The 25,860-nt window shown below is 45.1% G+C and overlaps 1 protein-coding gene across 5 annotated transcripts in view; it reads left to right on the forward strand.

Moving 5' to 3' along the window:
- The window catches only part of FRMD4A (FERM domain containing 4A), a 275,338-nt gene that overhangs the window by 175,458 nt on the left and 74,020 nt on the right, over window positions 1–25,860 (forward strand). For all 5 annotated transcript variants that reach the window (XM_063397024.1, XM_063397023.1, XM_063397022.1 and 2 more), the window contains exons 3-5: window positions 2,539–2,633; window positions 9,621–9,713; window positions 22,454–22,538. In XM_063397024.1, the coding sequence (XP_063253094.1) occupies window positions 2,539–2,633; window positions 9,621–9,713; window positions 22,454–22,538 (273 nt within the window). The remainder of the gene's footprint in view (window positions 1–2,538; window positions 2,634–9,620; window positions 9,714–22,453; window positions 22,539–25,860) is intronic.

Here is a 25,860-nt window from a genome sequence, read left to right on the forward strand (position 1 = left end):
TGCAGCAGAGGGACCCATTCCTTCCCCATGTCCATGAGCAGCCTCTTACACATCGACTGTTTATTGCTCTCCTTTCTTGCAAAAGCTCAACCTTTAACTTTCGTGTGCTTAACCTAGGCTTGAGAAAACTCTGCTGTGTTTAAGGCATGATGTTTCACCACTCTTGCCCACCCCTGCCCTCTCAGGTGGGACACCCAGCCAGGCTGACTGATGGCTCACTCCCTTGCTTGGCAGCACAATTGCTCGTTTGTCAAATAACTGAGTCACACAGAGCACTGGGCACCAGGCAGTGACAGCCACGCAGCTCCCAGCCTGCAATACACTCCAGCATGGGGATGCCTGGAGCCATCTCCACCACTGTCCCACTATGGCCTTGGCCATGGAGGAGTCAGTCCTGCCATGCATTCCCACTCCTCCACTTGAGGTAGCCCTGAGCTGGGAAGAAATTCCTTTCTGGTGCAGAGAGAATTTGGCCCAGCCAGAAAAGAAAGGAGCAGGGACCCTTGGGCAAGGGCAGGAGAAAAGCAAAGCTTCAAACTGTACACTGACAGCAGGAAACAAACCCCTCTTCCTCTCTCTCCTTTAAAAGTTTGTGCTTGTTTGTGTGTTGTTAAGCTGAAAACTCACCCAATGCCCCCAGTAATTACCTGCATTGAGCCTGTGTATCTCTGAATTCACCTGGCAGTCTTGCCGTCCTCTTCATCACAATATTTCTCTATATCATAAGTCAAAACTGTAGCTTGTCTTTAAAATGCTCTGACAAAGAGAGGTTCATCTTACAGGAGACAGGGATGGTGCAAATGTCTATCCCACCCAGCACAATGCCAGGAGAGAAGTATCTGAGGAGCCCCCAGTGAGACTGGTGTAGTTGGTGTGCTCTTTGTTTGGGTCTTTGATGGGACTCAGGGGACAGGGGACCTGACCATGGTCCCATGTCTGGGTCACTCATCTCTGAGCACCATTTGGGAGCTTGTTCAGGAGTGAAGGTCAATGCAGTCACCAGTGTTGTCATAGCAGAGCCTCCAATGGTTGTGCCTGAGAAGTCTGACTTGGTAATTAAAATTAAGCTGGTTGTATCCTACCTATTTGTTATCTGCCAGGCTGTTGCTCCTACACAGCAACTTCTCTCGTATTTATTCAGAGGCTGCCTTAAGCCAGGGCTGCATTTAGGCACAGCTACTTCTTCTTTCTTTGCTGGCATGACCTAGAAATCCCCCATGCATTGGATGTCCCCACTAGGATGGGTAGAAGACACTGTAATGCTCATATGAATGCCTGGAAAATATACAGAGACGTAAATTCATCCCAGCTGTGCCAGACACTGATAGTGCTGGATTTAGGGACATTTTCAGAGTGTCTGAGTCGTATGAATCTGTTTGGAAGTTAGGTACAAATCAGGCTTTTTTCTACTATAGCTGTGTTTGTGCTTTTAGGACAGAGCAGTTGATTAGGACAGCAGGGTTCTGATGTTCCTGCCACCCGTTTTCTGCACAGCATCATAATTTCACCTCCATTTAACAACAGGTTCATGTCTGGGGTAACTGACTCAGCTGCTTGGCAGACTCATTGGGGCAGTCAAGCCTGCAGACAGTTTTATTTTCACTGAGGTTTGCAGCACAGAAATTTGTAGACCAAATCCTTATGAGCGGTCACCAGGGAACATTGTTGGGATCTCTGACCCCAGCTGTGCCAGTGCTGCTGTAACAATTCCAGCTCTGGGATCTGGGGCTCTTACAGTTACCTGGATCCTTTGTACTCCTGTTTCCTACAAGTGACAGTCAGGACAAGAGCTGTACTATTGCCAAGGCTTCAGAAATCTGGTTGGAAAAACTGGAGCCCAGCAGAGCAGATGAAAATTCACAGAGGCAGGAGAACACAGTAGGTTGGAAAGACAAAGTTTTGCAGAAAGGTAGTAATGAACCATCCTCTGTTTCTCTGAGCTTGGCTTTTATTGTCTTACAAAGAGTATTTTGAAAGTGTGTGCTACTTTCCTGTCTTTCCTTCCAAGTGCCTAAATTTGAGGATGTATTCTTATCTCTATATGACAAGCAATAGTGAATGGGAAACAATTTTGTTTTGTCATTTACTTCTTATTTGGTCCCATCACATCCTATCTTTTGGCACTATGTATTTTCTTAGTGTTATGAGCATATATCTAGGCTGTGTGTGGGAGAGTGGGTGTCTGAACTGTGTTTGCAAGGGCCCTTGATAAAAAGCTTTAACAACTAAAATTATCAGAGAGGCAGGAGTGGGCTGGTCCGGGTAGATCCGAGCACTGGCAGGCAGCAGATCATCTGTCTGCAGAGACATTAAGTGCTGAATAGGTCAGAATTGCCAGGTTTTTAGTATTTACCTAGGAGGGAAACTACTGCTCATTTCAAGGAGCTAATGTTCCTTGCAGATTTAGCTTGAACACCAGAGGGAACATAAAAGCAACAGCTGTGGAGTAGTTTCAAGGATAGTGTTTTCCTCCTCAAGCACAGTGCAGTTCTATCCAATTCTCCTCATTAATCACTTTCTTTCATTTTTGTTTTTCAGCCAAAGCTTTTGGCCAAGGAGCTGCTTGACTTGGTGGCATCTCATTTCAACCTGAAGGAGAAGGAGTACTTTGGAATTGCATTCACAGATGAAACGTAAGTGTGAGAAATCAAAGACCTAAGAGTAAACGCTTGGTCATAGAAAATCTTGGTGTAGAAATACCGTGTACAGTAAGGTCCTAGACCAAGGTCTAGGGAAGCATGGACCAAATTACCACAAATGTTGAGGTTTTGTCTCAGGACAGGCCATGTTTACCCCCAGATTAAATTACAACAATAAAATTTGCACTGGAGAAACATTAAAGGTCTGCCAAAGGCTATGATTAATCCCAGACTGTGACCCCTCAGTGCTACTGCACCATCCTGTTACATTTTTCCAGCTGTTTTCTCTCAGGAGTTACACCATCCTTGGCATGTGAACCATGTCTTGTATGGACACCCACCTTGGTTTGCAATAGGTTTTTTTCTTTGTATGTTAACCAGGAAGAGGCTTCCCACACCTAAATTATTTTAAAAGAACAAGATTTTCAAGCCAGTGCTGTGTCCCCAGAACAGCTGAGTCAGCAGTATTGCTGTCACGAGCCAGTTCTGCTCTCCTGCTGAAGTGGCAGGGAAATGTAAATTATCTGCTGGAATACTGATTCAGGATCGGGTAATCAGAGGCTGCTGGATAATTGCACAAACATATCTGCATTCATCTTGGCAGCAATCACCCCTCTAAAGTCAATTCCTTTGGCAAGCACCTGCCTTGGACAGCCTGAGGCCATCTCAGGACACAGCTCCAAGGATGGAGAAATGCTCAGCAACAGGCACATGTAGAAGCAGGACCTGAATCAGATGAGATCCCAGAATCCATCCCAGCTCACTGACATGAGTAGCTCAGCCCTGTAGATCTCCAAACCAACACAAATTAATGAGACTAATCCTCCAAGGAGGAACAGTAGGATGCACTTGCCTTTTTTAAAGTAGGAGTAGGAAATTGCTCCCACCACAGTGTTTATTCTTGGAGAGAGCAAGTTACTCACTGGGTGCCACCTGAGAGCCACAGGAAAGCCATGCAGGGAAGCCAAAGCACCCTAGGAGATGAATTTTTTCCCTTAAGAGTCCCAAGAGCACAGGTTAGAAACAAGGCACATCTCAAACTGTAACCAGAGAGCAGCTGAGCAAGTCCCAGCTCTCAGTTCAGCTGGGCGGGCACAAGGCTCCTCTGGGAGTTCAAGGGAAGCTGATGAGGAGGTGTCGGCAATTAGAGAGAGCACAGCCTCCCTTGGAACTTCCAGGTTCAACTGGGTGAGCAAAGATCTGGGTTAGCAAAGGGAAGAAGTGTGAGAGCTGCCAGAGGCTGTCAAGGCAGAGCTTGAAGTTACATAGATACAGATGGATGTGCACTGCCCAGGCAGGATTCAAAGGGTTAGGTGATGGCATCCACTCACTCAGTCACCTTCAGACCTGTGGATGGAGCAGGGTGCTTTTCAGGGGATGCTCAGTCAGCCCAGATGAAAGATTTGGGGACACTCTCACTAAATCAAAGAGTGTAGCCCAGAAACAAGCAGTTAGTTCTAGCTGGTCTGAAGCTCTTCTGCTGTCCCATAGTGACTCTGACATTGCACTGAGGCTTCTTCAGTGCTGTGAAAATAACCCTGACAAAAGTATTTCCTCTTCAGTTGTAAAATGCTTTGAAGAGTCTCAGCACAAACAGCAATTGTTTTATTTGATTGAGCACAGCCAAAGAATATACTTGGGGCCTTGGGCAGAGTCTTGGAAATAGATGTCCCAAGTCAACTTTAGAAAATAAACTGGGCTGACTATACCACAGATCTTAACCTGCAATGTGAAATGGAAGTTTGTTTTTACTACTTTTTGAAGAAAGGGAATTTTTCAGTCTCTTAATGTGCGTTTGCGGGGCACATAACCCAGACCTTTACCTAATACAGACCAGGAATGTAAAAAGAAACCCTTTAATTCTGTGACACAGGCCCTCAGGGACTTCTTTCTCTTCACTCTCCACTGAGTTTCCGTGTGCTTTACTTGAAGGGGACTCATAACCAGCTAAAACAGAACAAGCATGGTTCATAAATGTAGTCTGAGGTTGGCTAAATTGCAAGTTTTGAAAGAAGAAAAGCCACTAAAGTATTAAATCAATTCTTCTATTTAAGAGTAAAAGCTCTATGAGAGTAATTTATTTAGAAATTATTTGGACTGGGGATTTCCATTCATTAGTTGTGCTCTATCATGACAACCTTAGAAGAAAATCAATAGGAACAACCTTTTCGTTGGCAACTTAATAGTTTCTTGTGATAATATAGGGTAATTACTGCATCCAGCGTGACTAAAATTAGATTGTCAGACTATTATGGGGGGAGAATAACGACTCCTATTTTAATGATCATAGGAACGTTTTATAGCATGAGCCATTAACTGTGGGAGAGCACAGGTCAAAAGGGTGTCCCTGTACAGCACAAGGGGCCAAGCTTCACAGGAAGCCAGAAGAGCAATATCCTGCTTGATTGAAAGTGAAAAGAGATGGAGAAATAGCTTGGGGTTTAGTTCAGCTGGTTATGAATCTCCACTAACCACCCTTTCCCTTCGTATCAGCTCCTCCAGCATTCACTGAGAGCAAGTGGCCAGGATTAACCTTCTGTTCACTGGCCAGGATTAACCTTCTGTTCACTGCAGAGTCCCCATCTGGGCCATGGGCAAGGTTTCCACATCCCTTATTTGTCATTAAATCTGAATCACCAGCTCCATTGAGAGCTACCAACATTTGCATGGCACAGTTCTTCACAGAGCAGGGTAGCACCCTTCCCTGGAATACCCTCTCATCCCTGGGATCTGGGGGAAGCCTTTTTCCACCCTCCAGCCATGTGGCACAGCCAGAGTGAGGGAGCAGGTGTCCCACATCCTGGCTGAACAGCTGGTCCAATGGAGGGTGCAGCTCTCAGAATAATATCCTGCTCTAGCACTAGAGCAGTTCCTTTGTCACCAAGTCCACTGTGTTGCAAAATTTGTATAGTTAAACTCTTATGGCCCCGTGAACTTCCCAGCCCCTTCAAAAGTAATTGAGAAAATCTGTAAGCTTAAAGGGGTTTTGTTTCTGTTGCAATTGATGGAAATATAAATAGTTTATATGGTTTCTGTTATGTTAATTGGTCTTTCTCAATGGTAAATTCAGAATGAGTCTGACACTGAAAGGGTGTGAGTTGGTTTATTGGTCCAAATACCTTTATAACACAAATCAATGTGGATCCACTTCTCAGAAAACTGGACACTAAGCAGTAAAACCACATAAACAGAACCACCTGGAGGCAAAGTATTCATTGATGTGCCACTCTTTACTTAGAAAAGAAAAGAGAACTACTACATACAATCAACAAAATGGATCCTGCGCACCAAAATCCATACTCAGTCCGTATCCTAAAATGTCTCATTTTTTTTTCCTAAAAGTGATTATGTGGTTGTTATTGACACACCAGTTTAACTGCCACCATGAGTACAACCAACAGAGGAAAATTATCTGGCTTCCAGTATTCGACTTCCCTATAGGTCCCCCAACACTGTTTGCCCCATTATTTCTGAATACACTGATAAAAATATCTGAATGAACAAATCGATGGTGATAATGAAACAAAAGCTACTTTGTGTCTCTAAATTGAACCGTGAAGGAAATCCAGCTAGACATGGGCATGTATGAATGGGATCCCAGTGCAGGCTGCCTAAACCAGTTCATGAAAACAGTCAGGATTACTACATGCCTAGGGTTATATGCCCATAATTTCCCCTGTCTTACATGGGATTGTGCTCCATGAATAGTTCTGCTGACAACAGGAAGACAGATTCCAGAGCAAAGCGTTTTGTGGTGCAACGGCATCGGAGTTTGGCTCCCTGATAGTCCACACTGACAGGCAGATAGCAGTGACTGCTCACTGCTGCTGCTCTCTACGTGCCACACATGCACGCTTGAAAACAAGGAGTTAGGTGACAATCTGCAGTGCAGAAGCCCTCAGCGATGAAAGATTGTAAGTAGTAATTGAGTACAGTGAGCAGTTAGCTCCTGGCAGGGATTTAAGTGACCTTCCTGCTCTGAAGGAGCTTTGGATTTAAGCTCCATGCAGATGAGACTAATGAAACTCTTCAACCTAAAAACTCGGTGGCAATTAAAAGTGTTATCCAGTACTCAGAACTGTGTACGTGTGCAACATAAATGTGGAACTGGTATGCATATATATATATTTATATATATATGATTATACCAACCACTTTCTCCTGTTAAAATGCAATGAGAATGAAAAGAGCAAATCTTTTCAAAATAAGAAATACCTTGAAGCAACTTTTTGTGCTGTGTACCATGGCTTCTCAACCCTTCCTTGTTAGGCAAACCCAGACATTGCTGTTGAATAAACATAGAGGTAGACAGTAAGTCCATTGTCAACAGCTCAGCCTCAGTGGGAACTGGTGTGTAACACCATCAGCTGCTGGTGGCTGCTGCCTTGGTGATACAAATGCAACTGGACAGGTTCAGCACAGGATGTCAGGTTTACTGTGTCTTTTCCTTGCCCTGACAGCATTTTGTACCATGGCCTACGTGGTAAATGCTCAGGTTGTACTTAGGCTAGGAATGGGTGAGCCTGGCTGGTTTCAATCCCATATGTAACTGTGGCCTTCATAGCTAATTTCAGCCTTCCTGAGTCCTGTTAAAAGCAACATAACAGCACTTCATGACCAAAAAGAATAGGTAAAATTACAGATTTCAAGAAGGGGGTGCAGCAGGAAAGCTAGATACCTCTAATTTTTTGGATATCCAGGCTGAGAATCTTTCCATGGGGAAGATTTTTGACAGCCTGGAGCATCTGTCTTCTAAAAGCCAAACCTTGTTAAAGTACACATCTGTGCTGAACAGAATGGTGCATGGGTCCCACACTAGCACAACAGCAGCAGAAATGATGGAAGGAAACCCCCCTGCCTCTTGCTGAAAGCCCAGCTATGCATCCTGCCCAGAGCAAGACCAATTAGTTCCCACATCCAGATGAGTTAATATGGCCATCCTCACCCTGATCCCAGGCTGGGCAGACTTGTCCTCAGCCTCTGTACTGCAGTGGAGACATGTGAGGTGACCAGTTTGGCTTGAAAATCTGCATTGTATCAGCCCTTTCCAGTAGCCATGCTGTCAGCAAGTCTGTACCCCTAATCCCCGGTATAGGCTGCCCTTTACCTAAAGCGAAAAAAAATAGAGAAAAAAATATTTTAAAGATTTATCTAGAGAAAAAAATGACTGAAAGTTAAAATATCTTGGAGAGAAACACATAGGTGTCTAGAGCAGGGGATAAAATAAGCTTTGTTCCTTTTGTAGACCAAAAAATGTCCAGGATGAGTCTGAAAAATCCCCGACTCCACATGTATCACTTGTACCTAGCTGAGACTTGGTACTTCTGCAAAGCAGATGCAAAGGCTGCTTAAACTGAATGCCTGACTTCTACATGGCAAAATTTGAGGAGAGCTTCTCTCTCAGCATACTGATCCTGAACCCAGGAGAGTGATGAGTGGAGCTCATCAGTATTTAGAACCCCTTGGTTTGAAGCAGTGTGAGCACACTCAGTGTCCCAACAGGTTTCCAGAGCAACCCAGAGCTGCCTGGGCAGGAGGGTCCCTGAGCTGCCCATCCTCTTCTGCACCTCCATGGGCCAGGGCAGCAGTACAGAAATTCCCATTCAACCCAGGTGATTCAAAGCCTCCTGAAAGTGCTACTTTCCTCTTTATTTATTCTTTTGGGAAAGATGGAGTGGTGGGACTGTAAATCCAGTCAAATTGCTACAGGGATTTCATAGCTTACTTTCTAAAGGGTCTTTTCAGTTGCCCAAAGCTCATGCACATGCAAACCCTTGTGAAAGCTGAGTGTGATTGCTGTACACAGGGTACATTGCTAAGGCTTGTGGCAATCTTAGAAGGTAATTTAATGTTTTTTTTAAGCGGGCTTCTTTTTTCCTTATTTTCATTTTCAGTGGAATGAAGAATTATTCTTGAGGATTATCATGAGCTGGTGAATAGGCACTGGAATAAAGCTCAGGACGTCTGAGTTCCATTTCCTGCTTTATTTGCTGCAAGATTCTCCTCCAAATCATTTCAACTTTCTCTCCCCTTGCTTGTCTAGACAGCAGAGTACTGAAGGCAAGGGCTGCCTCTCCCTCTGGGTGAGGGTGAAATCTGGTCTGAGTGACACCAACAGCTCACAGGGTGCAACCCTAGCATCACTGAAAGCAATGGCAAAATTCTGGCCAGCTTCAGTGCGGCCTGAATGTCACCCTAGGTATTTCCACAGTATTTGTATTCAACAGGGCTTTTATCTCAGCTGGGGAGCAAGATGCCCCTGTAATACAAATAATGGTATTTATAAAATACCTCATATGCACACACAGCACTCTACAATGTGGGAATGTGACAAAGAACAGAGCTCCTGCCCAGCAAACCTTCCAGCAGCAAGGCAGGAATGGATAAATTATAGGAGAAAATAACAACGACAGGTACCATCTAGGCAAAGGAAAAGCAGCATGTGGTAATTGTAGCTGGAACGCTTCATGGAGCAGCTGTTTTTCAAGAGCTCTCTGAAGAAGGAAAAACGAGGGCTGGGCAAACCCAGAGAGGCTATTGCAGGCATGTGGGTGGTAAATAAACTGTCTGAGGTTGGAGAGTCAGGTTTAGCCTTGAGTGAAATACTGCAGGCGTCATGGAAACTCTTAACCATAAGGATTTCTAATGAAAATCTTGACAGACTTTTAATGATACAACTGCTCCAGGGGCCTGTAATAAAAAGGTGAAGCTTATAACATTTTGGGCTGTCCTGATTGCTCAGTGCTGCCAGCTTTCACCCTGACAGATTGAACTTTAGCAGTTCAATTCCCAGACTGAAACGCTGCCAGGATGATACCGCCTCTGCTCCTTAAATATTTATTGTGTGTTTTTCAAATATCATACAATAGTCCACAGCAAATAGCACTTTGGTTCACATTTTGTAACACCTCAGACCTCCTTGCTGTGAGGAGTCAGAAAGCTCTCTGGTGCCAGGCTCAAAACTGTCTTTTCTCTTGCCAGGGGACACTTGAACTGGCTTCAGCTGGACCGCCGGGTGCTGGAACATGACTTCCCCAAAAAGTCGGGACCGGTTGTTTTGTACTTTTGTGTCAGGTAAGTGCCTGGTGGCAAACCCTTCCCATGGGATACAGCTACAGACAGCCTGTTTCCTGGAGGCCAGGAAGTGAGGCCATCAGTTTCTCAGAAACACCTGTGGGCAAACAAACACTTCCGCAGAGGTTTCTTTTGAGCTCTTTGGTTTTGCAAACTCTTCTCACTCAAGTGTAAACAAGTAAAAGCCACTTTGTGGCTAAACAAGTAGTAGCCATACCAACACTCATGGCTGTCCACAGGGAAATGTTGTATGAGGGCAAGATCAATGTTATGTATTTACACTACTTGTGGGCTTTGAGCTGGAGAGTCCACGCTGAGTAGGGTGGCGGAACAAAGCCCTCTTTCTGCCAGGATAACCCACTTGAGCCAGCAACCTGCAGGGAAAACACTCACTTCCTCACTGTGAGCCATCAGTTTCCTCTGGATTGTACCCACAGTGTGCATTCTGTCAGAGACCAAATTCATCCCTGTACAGCTCTGTCATATTCACCTTCTGAACTCAGTGCTACAGTGAATTACCCACAAATAGCAAATGATGACATTTTATGGCAGCCAGTTGGTTTCTACATTGGTGGACCAGACTATAAAAGTTTTAATGAAGATTACGGCAGTTTGGGAGCTTCAAACTTCATCTGGGATTTTTACAAGGAACTGTTAGTGTTTGGAAGCTGCTGGAAGCTGCCAGTGCTCTTATATACACAGTCCTTTTGCCTCCAAGGGAGATATTTTCTGAGAAGACAAATTTGCTCCTGCAGCTCTGAAACACCCAGAGAGAGGCCAGGGGCTGGGATGGCATATGTACAAAATTAAGTTGAGGGGTTTGACTTACTTTTAATGGATAGCTCATGTCTAGAACAAGCCAGTGCAGCGTAACTGTGTCTTTTTCTGTTAAGCTTTCCACTCCAGTGTTATATTACATCTGACATCACTCTCATTCATTCCATAGTACCCACAAAAAATGAAGACCTACTTTTGAGTTTCTTCCCCTGAATAAAGCTTTTTTTCTCTCCACATAGTGATTGTCATTCATTTAATTCCCATTACAAGGCAGGCTTTTTAGGAGAAGAGACTCTTTGTTCTGTTATGCCCCCATATTTAGTGGTAGATATATCTTAGGACAAATCAAGACTGCACAAAGCCCTGTGAGTCCAGAATTAGCCTGATATCTCCCAAGAGAAGAATTAAATTAGTATTTTGGGTGCTTCAAACCGTAAGAGTAGATCTAGAGCTGAGCATCTTTAGCACATGAGATCCAGACCCACCTATGCTTAGAACTACACAAAACTGTTGATGCTCATTAAGAACATGGCCAGTCAGTCACCAGACATCCTGTCCAGAGACTAAGACAGGGATCCCATGGAAAGCAGGGAAAGCCCTGAGTGAGCAAGAGCTACATGCTGGGCTTAGGAGTGGAACTGTAAAATGTGTGAAAGCCAGTGCTACTGAGCCACTCTCATATTCATTTCAAAGACCACTCAACAAGCATAAATATTGCCATCTGTATTGTTTTATGAAAGTTGGCAGCACAGTGGAGACCAGTCATTCTAGTGGGATCCCAGCCAAGCGACATCCTAGGATACAAATCCAGATAACAGTTAGTGAATGAGTGACCCCTCCTGTTCTGGAATCTCAGTCCATAGGGGAAAACTCAACATTCAGTGTCTGCATGTGTGAAAATCAGACTGACTCTGGGCTTATACTCTTATTGATGGTAGTAATGAGTAGATTGTCACACTGAGTTACAGTTTCAGTTGGACTGGGAGGCAGATGCCTCAAGAGTTAGGAACGGGCATTAACTTACCATGCTTTTTCTACTGCTTATTTCTCTTGTGGATGTCAGATGCTGGCAGAAGTTGAAAAAGTTTCCCAGCACATAAGGAGTTCCCATGTCCATCCCTAAATCTGATCTGAGCAGAAGGCAATTGAAGACACTGACTCCAGCCAGAAGGCTGAAGCTGGAAATGGCCCACATATCTGTTAAAAGTGGTTTCAGTTCTGACTTGGGAGCTAAAGCAAGGGCTGAAGGAAAGGTTCTAAAGAGACCCACCCATAGGCAGAGGTTTATTTTTACAGTCTGGGGGTGTGCAGCAGCTTGCAGAGCCATTCATAAATATACCATAAACAGAATGCTCCCTCTTCCCTGCTGCCATCAGGCAGAAAGCAGAGATAATTAGTGCTGTACCTAATCACAAATGTGTTAATTTTTAAGGAACTGCATGCCCACAACACCTACTATGTCACAGGTAAAGGCTTGTCTGTGGTTGCAGATACCTTTTGCATTACCTCTCCCAAGCAGTGCAGCTGACAAAACTTAGGTTGATGCTGGGAGTCCTAAGTGGGGAGATACAAGTAATACAAGTAACTGGATGTGCCAGATGCTCATGACACAATATTCTGTTTATTGCATCTGGATTTAGTAATTGTGTAGAAGTAAATGTACAGTTCAATCACACTGCATAACTACTGAAGAGATGAAGCCTCAGGCAAGAAAAGTAAAGGGTAATTTGAAGAAGAGAAGCTACACCGAAAACATTTTCACCTTTAATGTGACCATCAAATGGTTTTACCCTCAACATTCCTGAAGCAATGTTGAAGGGCAGCATGCCCACCAAAGATGCCACAGATTTTAGCCTGCTCTAAAAGTACATTTAAAGGGAAGCCTGCCTTCTTAAGAAAAAGCTTCTTGAAAGAACTGTGCCGAAAATAGGAAGTTTCACAAGCTTTGCAGTGTGAAATTCTCCTCCTTTTTTTAAAATCTCTGCAGTACTCTTGAAGCTTTGTCTTTTGACACACATTTCCTTGGGGTCTGACATCATCAAACACTGATCTCCAGTGTCTTTCCTCTCTTTCATTATCAAAGACCAAAAATTTCACAGCACTGTGTCAAAGAAGGGGGGATTTTGGAAGGATGTTTTTAGCATTGGTTTGTAAGAAATTGCTTCTTCCATTGTACATTTACACAGCTACTGAAGCCTGCCTCCCTGTCTTCAGGTTGTCATCTGGTGCTTCAATGAAAGCTCTCCACTGAGAACAACACAGGAATCTAGGAAGCAATGAGAGCTCTTGGGCAGCTGTGAACTGCCCCATGGCTATTGCACAATACTATTTTGTAAGACTCTGCTAACATCTGTTTACACAGCTCTAAAGACACACATGAAAGCAAGAGGGAATGCCATGTGTCTTGTAGGGGAGGAGGGATGTTGGGCAATAGAATGGGAGTGATATTAGTTCTTACCTTAGAATTAGCTTCCCTGGGTGGCTTTCTACAGCCCTGGTTGCTTGGTTGTTGGTGAGACTAATTCCATGTCAGATGAGAGTCACCACTGAAGTCCAGGAGAAGCAAAGGATGGGGATGAAGAAAGGAGGGATTGCCTGATGAGTTGATTTTACAGAGGTATTTTGAGGCCAGAAGACAACAGAGAAAATGTACCTCACACAATGAGCTTTGGGGTAAAGTGCAGGAACCTAAGAACAGTGTGGAGACCTGGGCAGTAAAGGAGATAAATAGAGACTGCAGGGGTTCAGATACAGGTACATCATTCTGGCTGGGAAAGAAGCATTTTGCTCAGACTCATACAGACAGAAAGAAGGCAAAGTTACTCCTTTTGTAAACCTTTGATGTGAGAGAGAACAAGAGCACAGACACGCTGTTTGTTCATGGAAAGCAAAGTTGGCCAGGCTCTGCAGTGAGTTCTCATCCTCAAACAATGGCCATGTGAGATTAGCAGTCCTTAGCAAAGGAAGCACCAGCATGGGTCTGATCTCTTTATCTTCTGTATGTTTGTCATGCTGTTAATTTATATGAACAAGCTTAGCAAATAAAATTCACTCCACTGGTGGATCTTTTCCCAGGAATGAATATATTTGTTCTCAGGGCAACTTCACCAGCTAAACAGTGACAACTCACTGCAGAAGTCGTCACACTAAATCAGAAAATGTCTCACATGGAAAGGCTTCTCTTTCAGAAAGGCATGGAACAAAATGCGAAATAAATCCTCAATACTCAAACACACTGTGGGGCAGAGTTTGTATCTATGGGCTGGCAGAATTCCCACAAAGGAATGCCTGTGTTCAGCAACATCTGGCATGTGTTCATATGTATTGGCTAGGCTGAAGTCAGCAAGGGAGCTGTGGGGGCTCAGGACTCTCAATATTGAGAGCAGACATTTTGCCAGGTTACCACAGTTACTACAGAACAAAGTGGCCCTAATAAGAGTCTGGCACTGAAACACAGAGAGCAAAGCTAATGGGTGTCTGTACTCCCCTTAACCAGAAGGAGCATAGCTCTGTGTGCACTGGTCAAGGTCTGAGGCAGGTGGGGCAGGTGGGCAGTCTGAGATGAGATTCACCACACCAGAGCTGAGATCTTTACCTGGCAGACAGCTCTATGTCATGGCTAATTAGTGCAGCCTCCCTGTATAACCACTGGAAAGAAATAGGCACCTTTCAGGAACAATTCATCTGACTTATTTCATCTGACTCGTCCAAAGATGACTGCTTAGGAATTCAAGAAGTTGCGGGCTTAAAAAACCTGTCTCTCTTCTCTGACTTCAGACCCCTGCTGTAGGCATATTCACCTGATGCATCCCTCTGTCCTATCAAGCTGATAAATTTAAAATTATTATTTCAAGCAGGTTGGCACAGCCAGGGTTGAGGAAGTGTTTCCTATCTACACGATTTCACTTTCACCTGGCTATACAAATGGAATTGGATCAGATTTCAGCTGTTAATGAGGCCTTGTGCTATTTTAGTCTTTCAGTCCTTTTTTATAGGCATCTTTAAACCTGTGTTCCATTAGAAAAGGACTAATGCTAACAGTGAAAGAAGCCAGGGGCCATTTGAAAACAGTTGACCTGGGAGGGGAGAGAGACAGTTGTTTTTCATAGGGCTAGCTGGACATTAAAATCTGTCACTGAAATGCATTTCTGTCTCACTCTTGGGCCAGAAAGACTTACGGGGTGCAGATTCAGAGCATCCTGCTCCCCACTTCCCCAACTGACTAACATGGGATCCCAGCACACCATGGCTGTCTGTGCCATTCACATCCACTCAGCTTTGCTTCTCTCCAAGAAATCAGGTTATGATTAGGGGTTATGATGACAGCAGCCTTCCTTGGCAGGAAGAGCTGAATAGAACCACACAAAATAAGCCTCAGTAATTTATTTCTCTCACACATAATGGGCTGCCTTTCTCCATCCACAATTTTCCCCACCAGAAAAGGGTATGTGATACTCTGACACTTTTTTCCAGGCAGGGAATGAGGGACTCACCTGCTCTTGTCTCTCCCCTCCGAGAAGGGAGAAGGAGCAGACAGCCCTCTTTCTGCCTCATGGTGTGAAACTGAGGTTTACAGGGACTGGGGGAAATGCACAAACAGATTATCAAGCACATTAAATTTGCAGGGAGAGGAAGAGAAGTGGCAGAATTTGCTCTCACCCAAGCTTCATTACACCTGTTACCACCTAGGAGAAGTTTCTGGGACAAAATTTTGTGTACACAAATCACTCTACTCCTCTGTTCTTCCTTTGTCCTGTGCAGATCCCTCTGCACTGTAAGGAGGGCAGTGTCAGACCCTAGTTTGCCATGGAGCTTGATCATCCCAGGAGAGCTGAAGGAACTGCCCTGAGATGTTTCAGCACTTTGGGGTGCTCCATCCACATTCTCATGGTTAGCTGTCTCTTCCAGAGCTCCTTGCAGCTGTGCTGTCTCCCTCACCCACTGTCAGTATCAGTACTGTGGCAGAAATTCCCTGAATTTGTGCTACATATAAGGGGAGACAAAGAGCCATCTCCTGCTCACATTATAGCTCTACATCTCCATGTACTGCTGTGAGATGCTGTAGAAATAATAGCAAAAAAGCAGAAAATTGAACCCGTATAATCAAGCCAGTTCCACCAAGCTGCTTTCAGGGGCTCCTGTGAGCTGCTCTGTCTGTAAAGTCTGTGCCATAGCCCAGATCTCTTTGCACAGCATGTGTTTTGCTTGTTGGTGTGCACCAGCTGTGTGTATGCTAAGTGGGAAGATCCCAAAAGCCAGCAGCCTTGCAAACCCCCCTCCTCCCTGCTAGCTGCAGTGTATAAATACAGCCACTCAGACCTTGTTTGTGCTGGAAGACAAGGCTCCCTGCAGACAATTTATTGCAGCCTTCCCAGGGTGGCCCCCTGCTCTGTTCACCCGGGGGAAGGTGTAATAAATTGCCTGCGGGGAGGCTGTGCTCCTCAGAGTCTCTTTAGAGATATGAGAAACTTCTGTCCAGTCAGAAGATTTACTTGTGTGAAAACCGACCTTTGCTTGAGGAAGGGAACTAATGGGGCTCTGCTACTTAGCACACAGCTCTGAGCTAAGCCATCCATTACATACACATCTTAATAGCAGTCTGGCTCTTGAGTCCCATAACATCATTTCTGTTTTCTGCTTAACTAGGAATATATTTGTATAAGTGAGCTGTGTTGAGAGAAGGGGATGAGTTGTTTTTCCCTTCCATTCAGCCACCCGAGGGGGCAGAAAAAGCGACATTCTGAAAATTTGTTGTTTTGAGCCACATTTTGAATGTGTTGATGCTGGCAGCATTGTCTTGTCTAATTTTGGGAAGCATTTAGACTGCATGATAGGTACCATGCAGAAATGATGGATTCTGTCAGTGTAGGATTTGTAGCTAATTTGGATCAAGCTGCAATAGCTGTGTCAGTGCCTACACACGGATTCTCTGACTGGGTCAAAGTCACACAGACATTGTTTCTGTTTTCACGACAATTTATGTGTTCATACCTTACACCACTGGGTGTGATGGGCTGTCATCAGTGCAGCAACAAGGTCTGCTATGAGGGGTCCTGTCACTGTGGCATTGACCAAGGGCTGAGTAAATAAGTGACCATCATGCCAGCTTTGACAGACAAATCATACCTTCATGTGCTGCTGATAACACATGGGACAGCTGGAGGGATTTCTGTTCCTAAAATGGTCCAAAATGCTCAGATAAAAGATGCTCTCTAGATCCTGAGAGGTGGTGTTATGCAAGACAGTGCACCCAGCAAGTTACCTCTAACAGCCAAGATGTGACACTTGGCAATGTCCAAAGAGCAGGAAAGGGCTGTGCTGATGCTCAGGAGATTGAGGGGCAATTCCCCTGGTGACTGAGGGAAAAGAGGAGGAAGGTAGTGTGCTGCTGTGATCCAGTCACGGCCCTCACCTCACATTTGGGACATCAAGCCAAAAGAGCTGCAACACCTTTTGTACAAAAACACATCTTTTTATACAAAGATGCACTTCTCTTGCAAGCCAAGCTAAGCTCCAGGGGACATTGCAGTGGTGGAATGATTTAAAGACTGTGTTGAGCTGGGTTGCTGCTTTTATAGCTTGGGCAAGCCGGGTTCCCCATGTGGGTAAGGAGCAGAGAACTTACTATACTCTGGTCAGTGCCTTTGCTTGGTGCTGTAACCAAATATGAGGGAGGAATGTCCCTGCACTACCACCTTGATTCCTTCCCTTCTCTGTGTAGGTACTGGAGCACTCGGGAGTTTGCAGGCTCCCAGGATATACAGTCTGGAAGGGATTAAGGGTTGGTCTCTATATTCCAAAGCAGATCTCTACTTATTTTGTACATGGAGAAGATGAGGGCTAGGAATGAGCAAATATCCCCAAGTATATGGTTTTCCAGGGATTCAATGGGCCAGCATTTTAGAAACACCAAGAAAAATTGATTGACAGTTGGTAAAGATGCAGACAACTTCCTAGTATAGTGCAGCTGGTGAGAAAGAGAGAGGGGACAGGCTCAGGTTAAACAATATCCACAGCTTTTTATTTTGTTAGCTGCTATTCCCTGTATTTCTGGAATCAAATTCACCTCCAGTTTCATGACTTCCTCTGCAATAAGGTAAAAGGTGACACAGGTCTCTCTTGCTGCCTCCTGTTCCCTGCATACCAATCCCAGGTGCTGGATGAGGTGGGCTTGAGCATTCCACAGGCAAAAGGGGCAGGACATGGGATCCAAAGCAAAATGAATGCAGAAGGAGCTTTTTAGCTGATTTTCATTCCTGACTGATTACTTAACAGGCCAACTATTTAGCATGAGCATTGTCTGCTTTTAAGTGTCAGCACATAAAAGTGTGCACCCATGACTACTAGCAAACAGGGCTGGAACATAAAAGGAGCTGTGCAGCCTGTGCTGGTCAGAATACTCATTTAGCATGAGACACTAGACATAATGACATCTGCATTTAAGGCCATTATACTGACGCATATGATTTTTCTTTTTCTGGTTAGCAAATGGCCTCATATTTTTCAAATTATCCTCTGAGGTTCTGAATGACATGGTGAGGGATAATGAGCCAGACTCCAGGATGGATGAGGCAGAAAAGGGGTGTTCTCCTTCACCCATTGCTTTGTAATAGTGAAATAAGCAGTAGTCCATTGACAAGGGTCACTGAGCTCTGCTGACAGCTCTGTCCTGCATCGCAACCAGATCAGAGTCAGACAGCTGGGAAAGTTGTGGATAGAAGCCTTGTGGACTAGATGGCTCCCACCAGACTCAAATTTCACAAGAAGGAGGATGATATCACTGCCCCAGGACAGATAGACACCTGAAGTAAATGAGACATCCATTTTCTGTGCTCATGTTTTGAAATACCATTGTGTTGAAGATCGCAGTGAAATACTTTTACCATTTGGCAGGTTCTGCTTGGAAGTAAACACACGGGCTTGTGCTCTCAAATGCTATGACAATCTATCTGCCCAGTCAACAACTCAACTGCTGAGAGTCTGGTCCCTGCTAGGTGATAGATGGCCAAGTTCAGGCTGACAGGGTATGTCTAGGGCTGAGTGTTAGAGGCAATGCTAAGCATTTTGTATTTGACAGTTTCTTTTGGTGTATGGAGATCAAGAGTGCTGCTTTTTGTTTCTCTCACTGTACACACAAGCACCCCACCAGCTCAGGTGCTTGGCAGTCCTGAATTCTTCTATTCCCTCTGCAAGAACGGAGCACTGGTGTTCAAACACTTTGCCATAGTTGCTGAATTTGCCCATCTGCACACACACACACCTCATTCACAGAAGAGACTGGCAGCAGCAGTATGGCATTCTCCACCTCCTGACAAACCACTAATGAAACTGAAGAGTCCTGGACCCACTCGGGCATTTCTCTGATCCATAGGTCAGAGGTGAGTGGGCTTGTGTGTAATGCAAGGAAGAAATTGTGGTAGTACCACAGTTTCCCCTCATCACAATCAGGAATTTCCACAAGCACCACTGTGAGGCTGTGCTTGGCTGGTTGGGATGGGAATAGCCATTCATCACAGTGTGAGGGGGCTTAAGCTGTATCAAAGAAAGTTGTCAGTTAACCGATGCTTAATAGAGAGCAATATGATCAGTACCAGACGTGTCCTCACAGCTAAAAAGCCTTAAACGTTTCAGATGCAGCAGCTTCTGAAGTCTTCCAAGACACCTTCTGCAGTACTCATTATTATTTCCCTGCTGCTGAGAGGGAGCAGCCAAGATAGGCACTTTGTGTTCATTATCCAGCATAATATTCACTGGTCTATTTAATTAATGCTTAGAAAATGTACTTGATGAATTACAAGTTACTGGGGGTGGGGAGGGAGGAGGAATGCAGAAATAGATTAACACTGGCTGATCTTTTACATTTTCTCAAAAATTATTCCTTTGGTTTTACACTAACCAAGTCTCATGGGGTGTTCCCCCTTCCTGCAGACAGCTAATTTCTCACACACACTGTTGCTGGCTATCAAGGAACCTCCTGTAGGAGTTGCTGGAGGCAAAACTATGTGCTGAGTGTATTGCAAGAGATGCAGGTAGTGGAGCAGAGGTCTTGGACACACTGTCCTGCCTGTTTCCCTGTCCAGCCTATTTGTTATATCCCGGACACATCAGCTTCACATCACATGAAGGAATGCTGCTCTCTGGGGAGTGTTCAACAGAAATCTGAGAGCTGCCTCTCAAAACTGATGATATTGAAACACACCTTGAAAGGCTCCTAAGCTTAACAGGCAAAACAGACAGAGGGAGGCAGAGAAGGAAGGGGTGTTTTCTAAGCCCAGCTTAACAGCCCAAGCAGCTAAATGGTTTTCTAAAGGTCACAAAAGAAATCTGTGTCCAAGTTGGGAATTCAACCCAGATTTTTGTTTGCTTGGTTCATTGCCTTAGCAGGTGGATGCTCCTGCCTGCCTCCTTAGTCATTGACACTGGTCATTGTAAAGTGTGGGTTCCTTCACTGTGTTTGTAAAAGATGGAAACAGGAGGAAATGTGACAGAAATTAGTCATAAGTGGAAAAAAAAAAAAGTGTCTTTCCCTGCCCTTTTTGTTGTTACTACACCAACTGTGGATTCAGGGTAATCTACTCCAGTTCAGGTTTTCTAAGCTTGCCACACAGAAAATCCCACAAGAGTTCCCTTTGCAAATCTGTTTTCTTTTAAGTAGCACCAGTTTCCTGGTGCATATGTTCCACATTTGTCTGGGTGCATGTGTGAGAGCCAGTAGCTCCCCAGCTCACTCTCTGCTCTGGAGATCACTTGAGAATTGGGTTTTCTTTGTGAGATGAAGTATCGTATGCAGGCTCTGTGCTCTCAGAGACTTAATTTTCTACAGAAAACGATCTATGTCCATGTGGAAAGCCTTGGGAAAGCTCCCTGCAGCCTTAAGAAATGCAATATTGCCCTCTAGTGATGATGAGAATGGTCGCGTTTGGGCTAGTAAAACAAAAAGCTTTTTGGTTAACCTTCACTGGGATTCAAAATGGGAAAAAAAGTCCTTGTTTTCTTCTGACCTTGGAATAAGAAAACCTACCATCATAACTCAGAGAGCACTGGCAGCAGTGATAAGACAAGAAGGTTGTTCAAGAACCACAGAATATGTGAAATTACCATTATTCTCCATTAATTCAGCAGATGGGAAGCCAGCTGTACTTAGAGAGCATATCTAGTAAGAAGGTCCCTTTTTTAATGCATCAATTTTTGCATTGCTAAAGGCAAGTATATTTTTTATTTAAAAAACAATAGAAAGGCCATTTTAAGGATAGGAGGTGAAAACCAGAAAAAAATAAGAAAAAGTTTAATCTTTATGCTTCATCATCACTACATTCAAATGTTTTTAGTGTTTTGTGGGTTTGATTGGTTGTTGATGTTTTCTTGGGGTATTTTATATTTTATTTTATTTTATTTTATTTTATTTTATTTTATTTTATTTTATTTTATTTTATTTTATTTTATTTTATTTCTCTTCTGAAAGAGGAAGAGGAAAGGTAATACAAACATGAGCCCCTCAGCAGATGAACAAAATGTTTCTCTCACACTAATAACCAAGGAGTTGGTTCTGCCTGTCAGGAAATAAAGTGTTTTGAAGAGCCTTCAGAAGACACTTAGGAGCACTACAAAGCTTTGACCATTGCCCCTCAGAAGGTTACATTTAAGGCTCTGGATTCTGCAAATAGCTGGATATGGACAATCCCTTCAGCGCTTGTGTGAAGCCTCAGGAGTGTCCACAGATCTGTCTGCTCCCAGACAGCAGGGTCAGGGACTGGGTTTTCTTTGTAACTGGACCCTGCATGTCAGTCCAGATTTCTAAGGAATTTGGATTTAAAAAGTCCCTGGTGCAGACACCATTCCCCTGGCACATTCCCTATTCTAATTGCCTCTGACAAGGCACGATAGCACTGGAATTTATGTAAGGAACATTGCTGTCACTGCACTACAACTTGAAAATCACTACCAAACAGCATCAGCAGACAGATCTATATATTTTTCCTTACCTAAAACACTAAGTAAATGCAAAATTCATCTTAACATTCACTGAATATATGCAGGCGTTCTCTGTTACTACAGGAACACACAGTATACCTCTATGGAATGATCAGTCATCAACATTGACAGTATCTAGAGCATTTTTCCCAAAAAAAGTTCTCAAGGTAGAATTAAGGGCAGGAGCCAGTTCTCACAAAGCTCCCACAAAGTTCATTGCCAAAGCATCAGACCTTCAGAGCAGGCAGGACATGGAGTGCTGAATAAATTCGTACATGTCATGGGCTTTCAACATAATTGCAAATATTTGGGGCAATCAGCCAATGCAAACGAGTGAGTTTTTCTGACACTGAGGGTCTGAGCTTTCTCCTGAGTTCCGAGAAGTCACTGCAGCTCAAAAAAAAATAAATTATGATCATTCCCTGTCATCCCTAACATTGTTATTCATGATACTGGTAAACTGCAAGGTGAGTAACTACTGCCTTACTGTGAGACATAGATATAATATATAAATAACCCTTTATAAAATGCGTTTTATGCAGAGCTGAAGGGCACAGGGAAGGAACCCAGAAGTGCATTTCTGTAGATGAATAGTTTACCAGATGCAGGTTAACAGCACAGAATTGTTGTGATAGGTAAAGGAGTGATGAAGAAATGCTGATGGTGAAAATGTGATGGCAAACAAAGGTGAAGCTTACAAGAAAACAGAATAAAGGTTTATTTTAAGTCTAAAAACAAAGCAAAGGATTATTTAGAACCTAAATCATCCACCTAATGATCCAGTTTCTTTGGTATGGCTGGAGTGGTGGTGACTGATAATGTCCTGGAGTGTGCACCAGACTCCTTCACCACCTCAGTCTGCCATAAGGGAAGAAAGTTCATTTTTAGTACATTCATCATGACGCCACTGACCACATTTTTCATTTAATAAGTGCATTTTCGTGTTTTGCCTTAGTTTCCTTGTGTCTCACCCCTCTTGCTTTCCCTTTCAGGTTCTACATTGAAAGCATCTCCTATCTGAAGGACAATGCCACCATCGAGCTGTTTTTCTTGAACGCCAAGTCCTGCATCTACAAGGTGAGGACTTGGGGAGCTCTGGGTGACACTGGAGTGGGCTGAGACGCCTGGATCTGCATTTTCTGCCCCAAAATTTACACATTTACACTGGTCACACCTGAACTTCCAGATACAACCTCCTCCTCCTCAGACATTCCCTCACTCCTCTGTTTCCAGTTGCCACCGCACTTGGCCGCAGCTTTCCTGTCAGAGAGTGGTCCTGGGGTAAAACAGCCCTGGAAGTAACTCTTGTGGCTGGCAGGAGTGAATGTGCACTGCTAAAAGTGTAAACTGGCTTGTATTTAGAAGGAAATGTCTGGTTTAGTGCTCCGAACGCGCCCTGGGCCGAGCGGCAGGTGTGAGGGTCTCCGGCCCGCAGAGGGCGGCAGTGCGGCGCGGGCGCCATCTTCGGGGGCGGGCAGCGCTGTGTGTGAGGGGAGAGCGGAGAGGGAAGGACGGAATGGCCTCAGCTGGAAGGGAACCGCTGGGATCGTCGAGTCCAGCTCCTGGCTCTGCACACACCCCGAGAATCCCACCACGTTCCTGAGAGTGTTGTCCAAACGCATCTTGAGCTCTGTCAGGCTCAGTGCTGTGACCGCTGTCCTGGGGAGCCTGTTCCAGTGCCCAGCCACCCTCTGGGTGAAGAAGCTTTTCCTGATGTGCAGCCGTGTATCAGTTTCATGTCATTCCCTCAGCATGTCACTGTTCACCAGAGAAGAGTTCAGTGCCTGCCCCTCCACTTCCCTTCATGAGGATGCTGCAGATCACCATGAGGTCTCCCCTCAGCCTCTTCTCCAGGCTGAACAAGCTAAGTGACCTCAGATCTGTGGGACAGGAGGAGTTTATGGGTTTATATGCGAGTGGGGTAAAGGTGTCTGTGGATATGCACTGAAGATCACCTTGTAGAGGAACAAGCCATGCACTGAGAAATGTTTTTGTATGAGTAATTGCCCTCCCTGGTCCACTCCTGAAAGACCAGGCTGCTGTCTCTGGCACTGCAGCTCAGAGCAGCCCCTTGCAAGGTACTCTCTGTGCCAGAGACAACGCTGTCCTGGCACATCCTCAGCTTGGAGGGGTGCCCACAGCAGAGCCATGGAGTTGATCCCTCTCATGCCACAAGCCAGCTGTGTAATGGCAAGGTCTGGAAAATCAACCAGCCCCAGACCACGCTTAAGTGGAGATTGGCAGTGTGCAGACTCAGCCAGGTGGGCTGGATGTCTGGGACTGGGAGAGGCTTGTCAGCAGCTGGGATTCCCTGGGAGGATCCCTCCTACCTCCCTCTGTGCTGGCAGAGGCCATTCCTGTGACTCACCTCCATCTGCCAGAGAGGAAGTGGTAGGAAAAGACAGATGTAGTCAGGGAGAAATTGTTCCACCATCCCACAACCCTCAGCACGTTTGTGACCTGCTAAGCCAAGTAGATTACACCGAATCTGGAGCCTCACTTGACATTTATATGTCTAAAATGTAGGGACTAACTTTTTGGTTTCTAAAATGCAGGATAGAAGCCAGAAAATTCGTTTTTGCCAGTGCCCAGGAACTAGGCAGGGCTGCTGAGCTGAGCTGAGCTGAGCTGAGCGGTGCAGCACTTTGCTCTCCAGCAAGGCTGCAATTAGATGTGCTTAGTCAGCCCTCTCCAGCAACAAGCTCAGTGAGCATCACATTTTGGTTCCTGGGGAAAGTTTCTTTTTGAAGTACTGCCAGGAAAAGCTTACACTGTTGTTCTTTTTTTGGAGAAAGCTTAATAATAAGAAGAGGGAAACAAAATAAAACAAAGTACCTACAGATCTAGGTTGGTCTATTTTAGGCTGACCTCTCCTGAAACCATTACTTTGCACATTCAAGCTGTGTCCCTATCCAAAAATAGCCCTGCTGAAGTCCCAATCTCCCCTGCAGATCCTTCGCCATTTGACTTCCAGCCACAGTAAGCCATGCTCTGCTGTTAAAAAAGGCACTGAATTTGAAAGCTGGGTGCAAAGTGTCTGCTAAGACTCAGGGTGAGCACCCAGCCTGGCAGATTCCTCTTGATGTATTGCACTCAGTGTCCCCAGTGCTTGTCGTTCCTGCAGCTAGCACGTGATGTCGCATACTGCCAAACCATGCCAACTTCCTTGTTGCACCAAAAGTTTCCTTATTGGACTTCCCATGGATACCTCCACCCCTGCCTCTCCTGCAGCCCAGAAATGCCAATGTTTATGAAATAAGCATAGCTCTTAATGCTGTGCTAGCACCTCAGACCGTCCCCTGTTGATTCTCCAGACACACATCCTCAAACATCCCCTTGCTCAGGGTGGGAAAGAACAAACCTGAGGTCTAGCGTGGGGCTGCTGGTCATTGGGTTGCCAGCTGGGCCTGTGTTGGGTGCTGTTCTTCTCTGGCTATGCCCACTGCCTCCACTCACCAACCCTGCTGACTAGTGAGACATTCATGAACCCACACACCCAAACCCTTGCAGAGGAACAGCAAGCCACTTTTGCCCAGAAAGGCCAAGCCACATTTGTACTACCAAAGCAGACAGGGCTTGGCATCAGGCACTGTCCCTTGATCAGACAGGCTGTTTAGTTGCTCGCACGTTCTGGCGTGGGTTTTGGCCTGTGCCAGCTAGCTCTGCCTCAGGCGTTGCCTCGGCACTGATCAAGGATGCACACCTGTTCCAAACAGGCAGCACAGTGGTGGAAACCCCATCTGGGACTGGGGAAGAGAGGGTGAGTTTTTAATCATGAGCTGTAATGCACCCTATGTACCCTTGGGGCCAGAGAATGGGCTCTGGCCCACTTCACCTGCCAGCATGGACTTGCCGTAGCATCGACACATGGCTGCATGGGCTGGTTTGTCTGTGCCATGCCCGATGCTTCCAGACAGGAGGAAGACCTGGTGCTCTGGTTCTAGTCTGCAATGCCCCTTGCTATGGGATATGCCTGATAACCCCAGCCCAGCCCTGCTTGCAGCTGAATCAACCTCTTGCACCAGCCGCTTCCCTTGGCACAGGCTCATCATTGGAGCAGGTGCCTGCGTGACTCAGGCAGTTCAGCTGAGAGGGGAAAGGTGTGTCTATCGCCCATAGCAGAGCTGCTCTTCACACCTCAAGAAATTGTTATGAAAGAGGTGAACTTATTTTAAAAAGCTGGCACTGGTGAAAGCCAAGGACACCTGGATCTCATCCTGTATTTTGTTCCCTGTGTTTTTGATTTTGCCAGAGACAAGCCAGTGCAGCAATTGTGGCTTGTAAATGAGGTGTGGCCATGACTTGGCCTGGAGCATGGATCACAGCAGTGATCTATATTTAGATCCCTTGTTTCTTGCCAGATGAAGTAAAATATTAAAAACAGCAGCTTAAATAAATA

Source organism: Prinia subflava, chromosome 4 (assembly GCF_021018805.1).
Source record: "Prinia subflava isolate CZ2003 ecotype Zambia chromosome 4, Cam_Psub_1.2, whole genome shotgun sequence".
Lineage (NCBI taxonomy): Eukaryota > Metazoa > Chordata > Aves > Passeriformes > Cisticolidae > Prinia > Prinia subflava.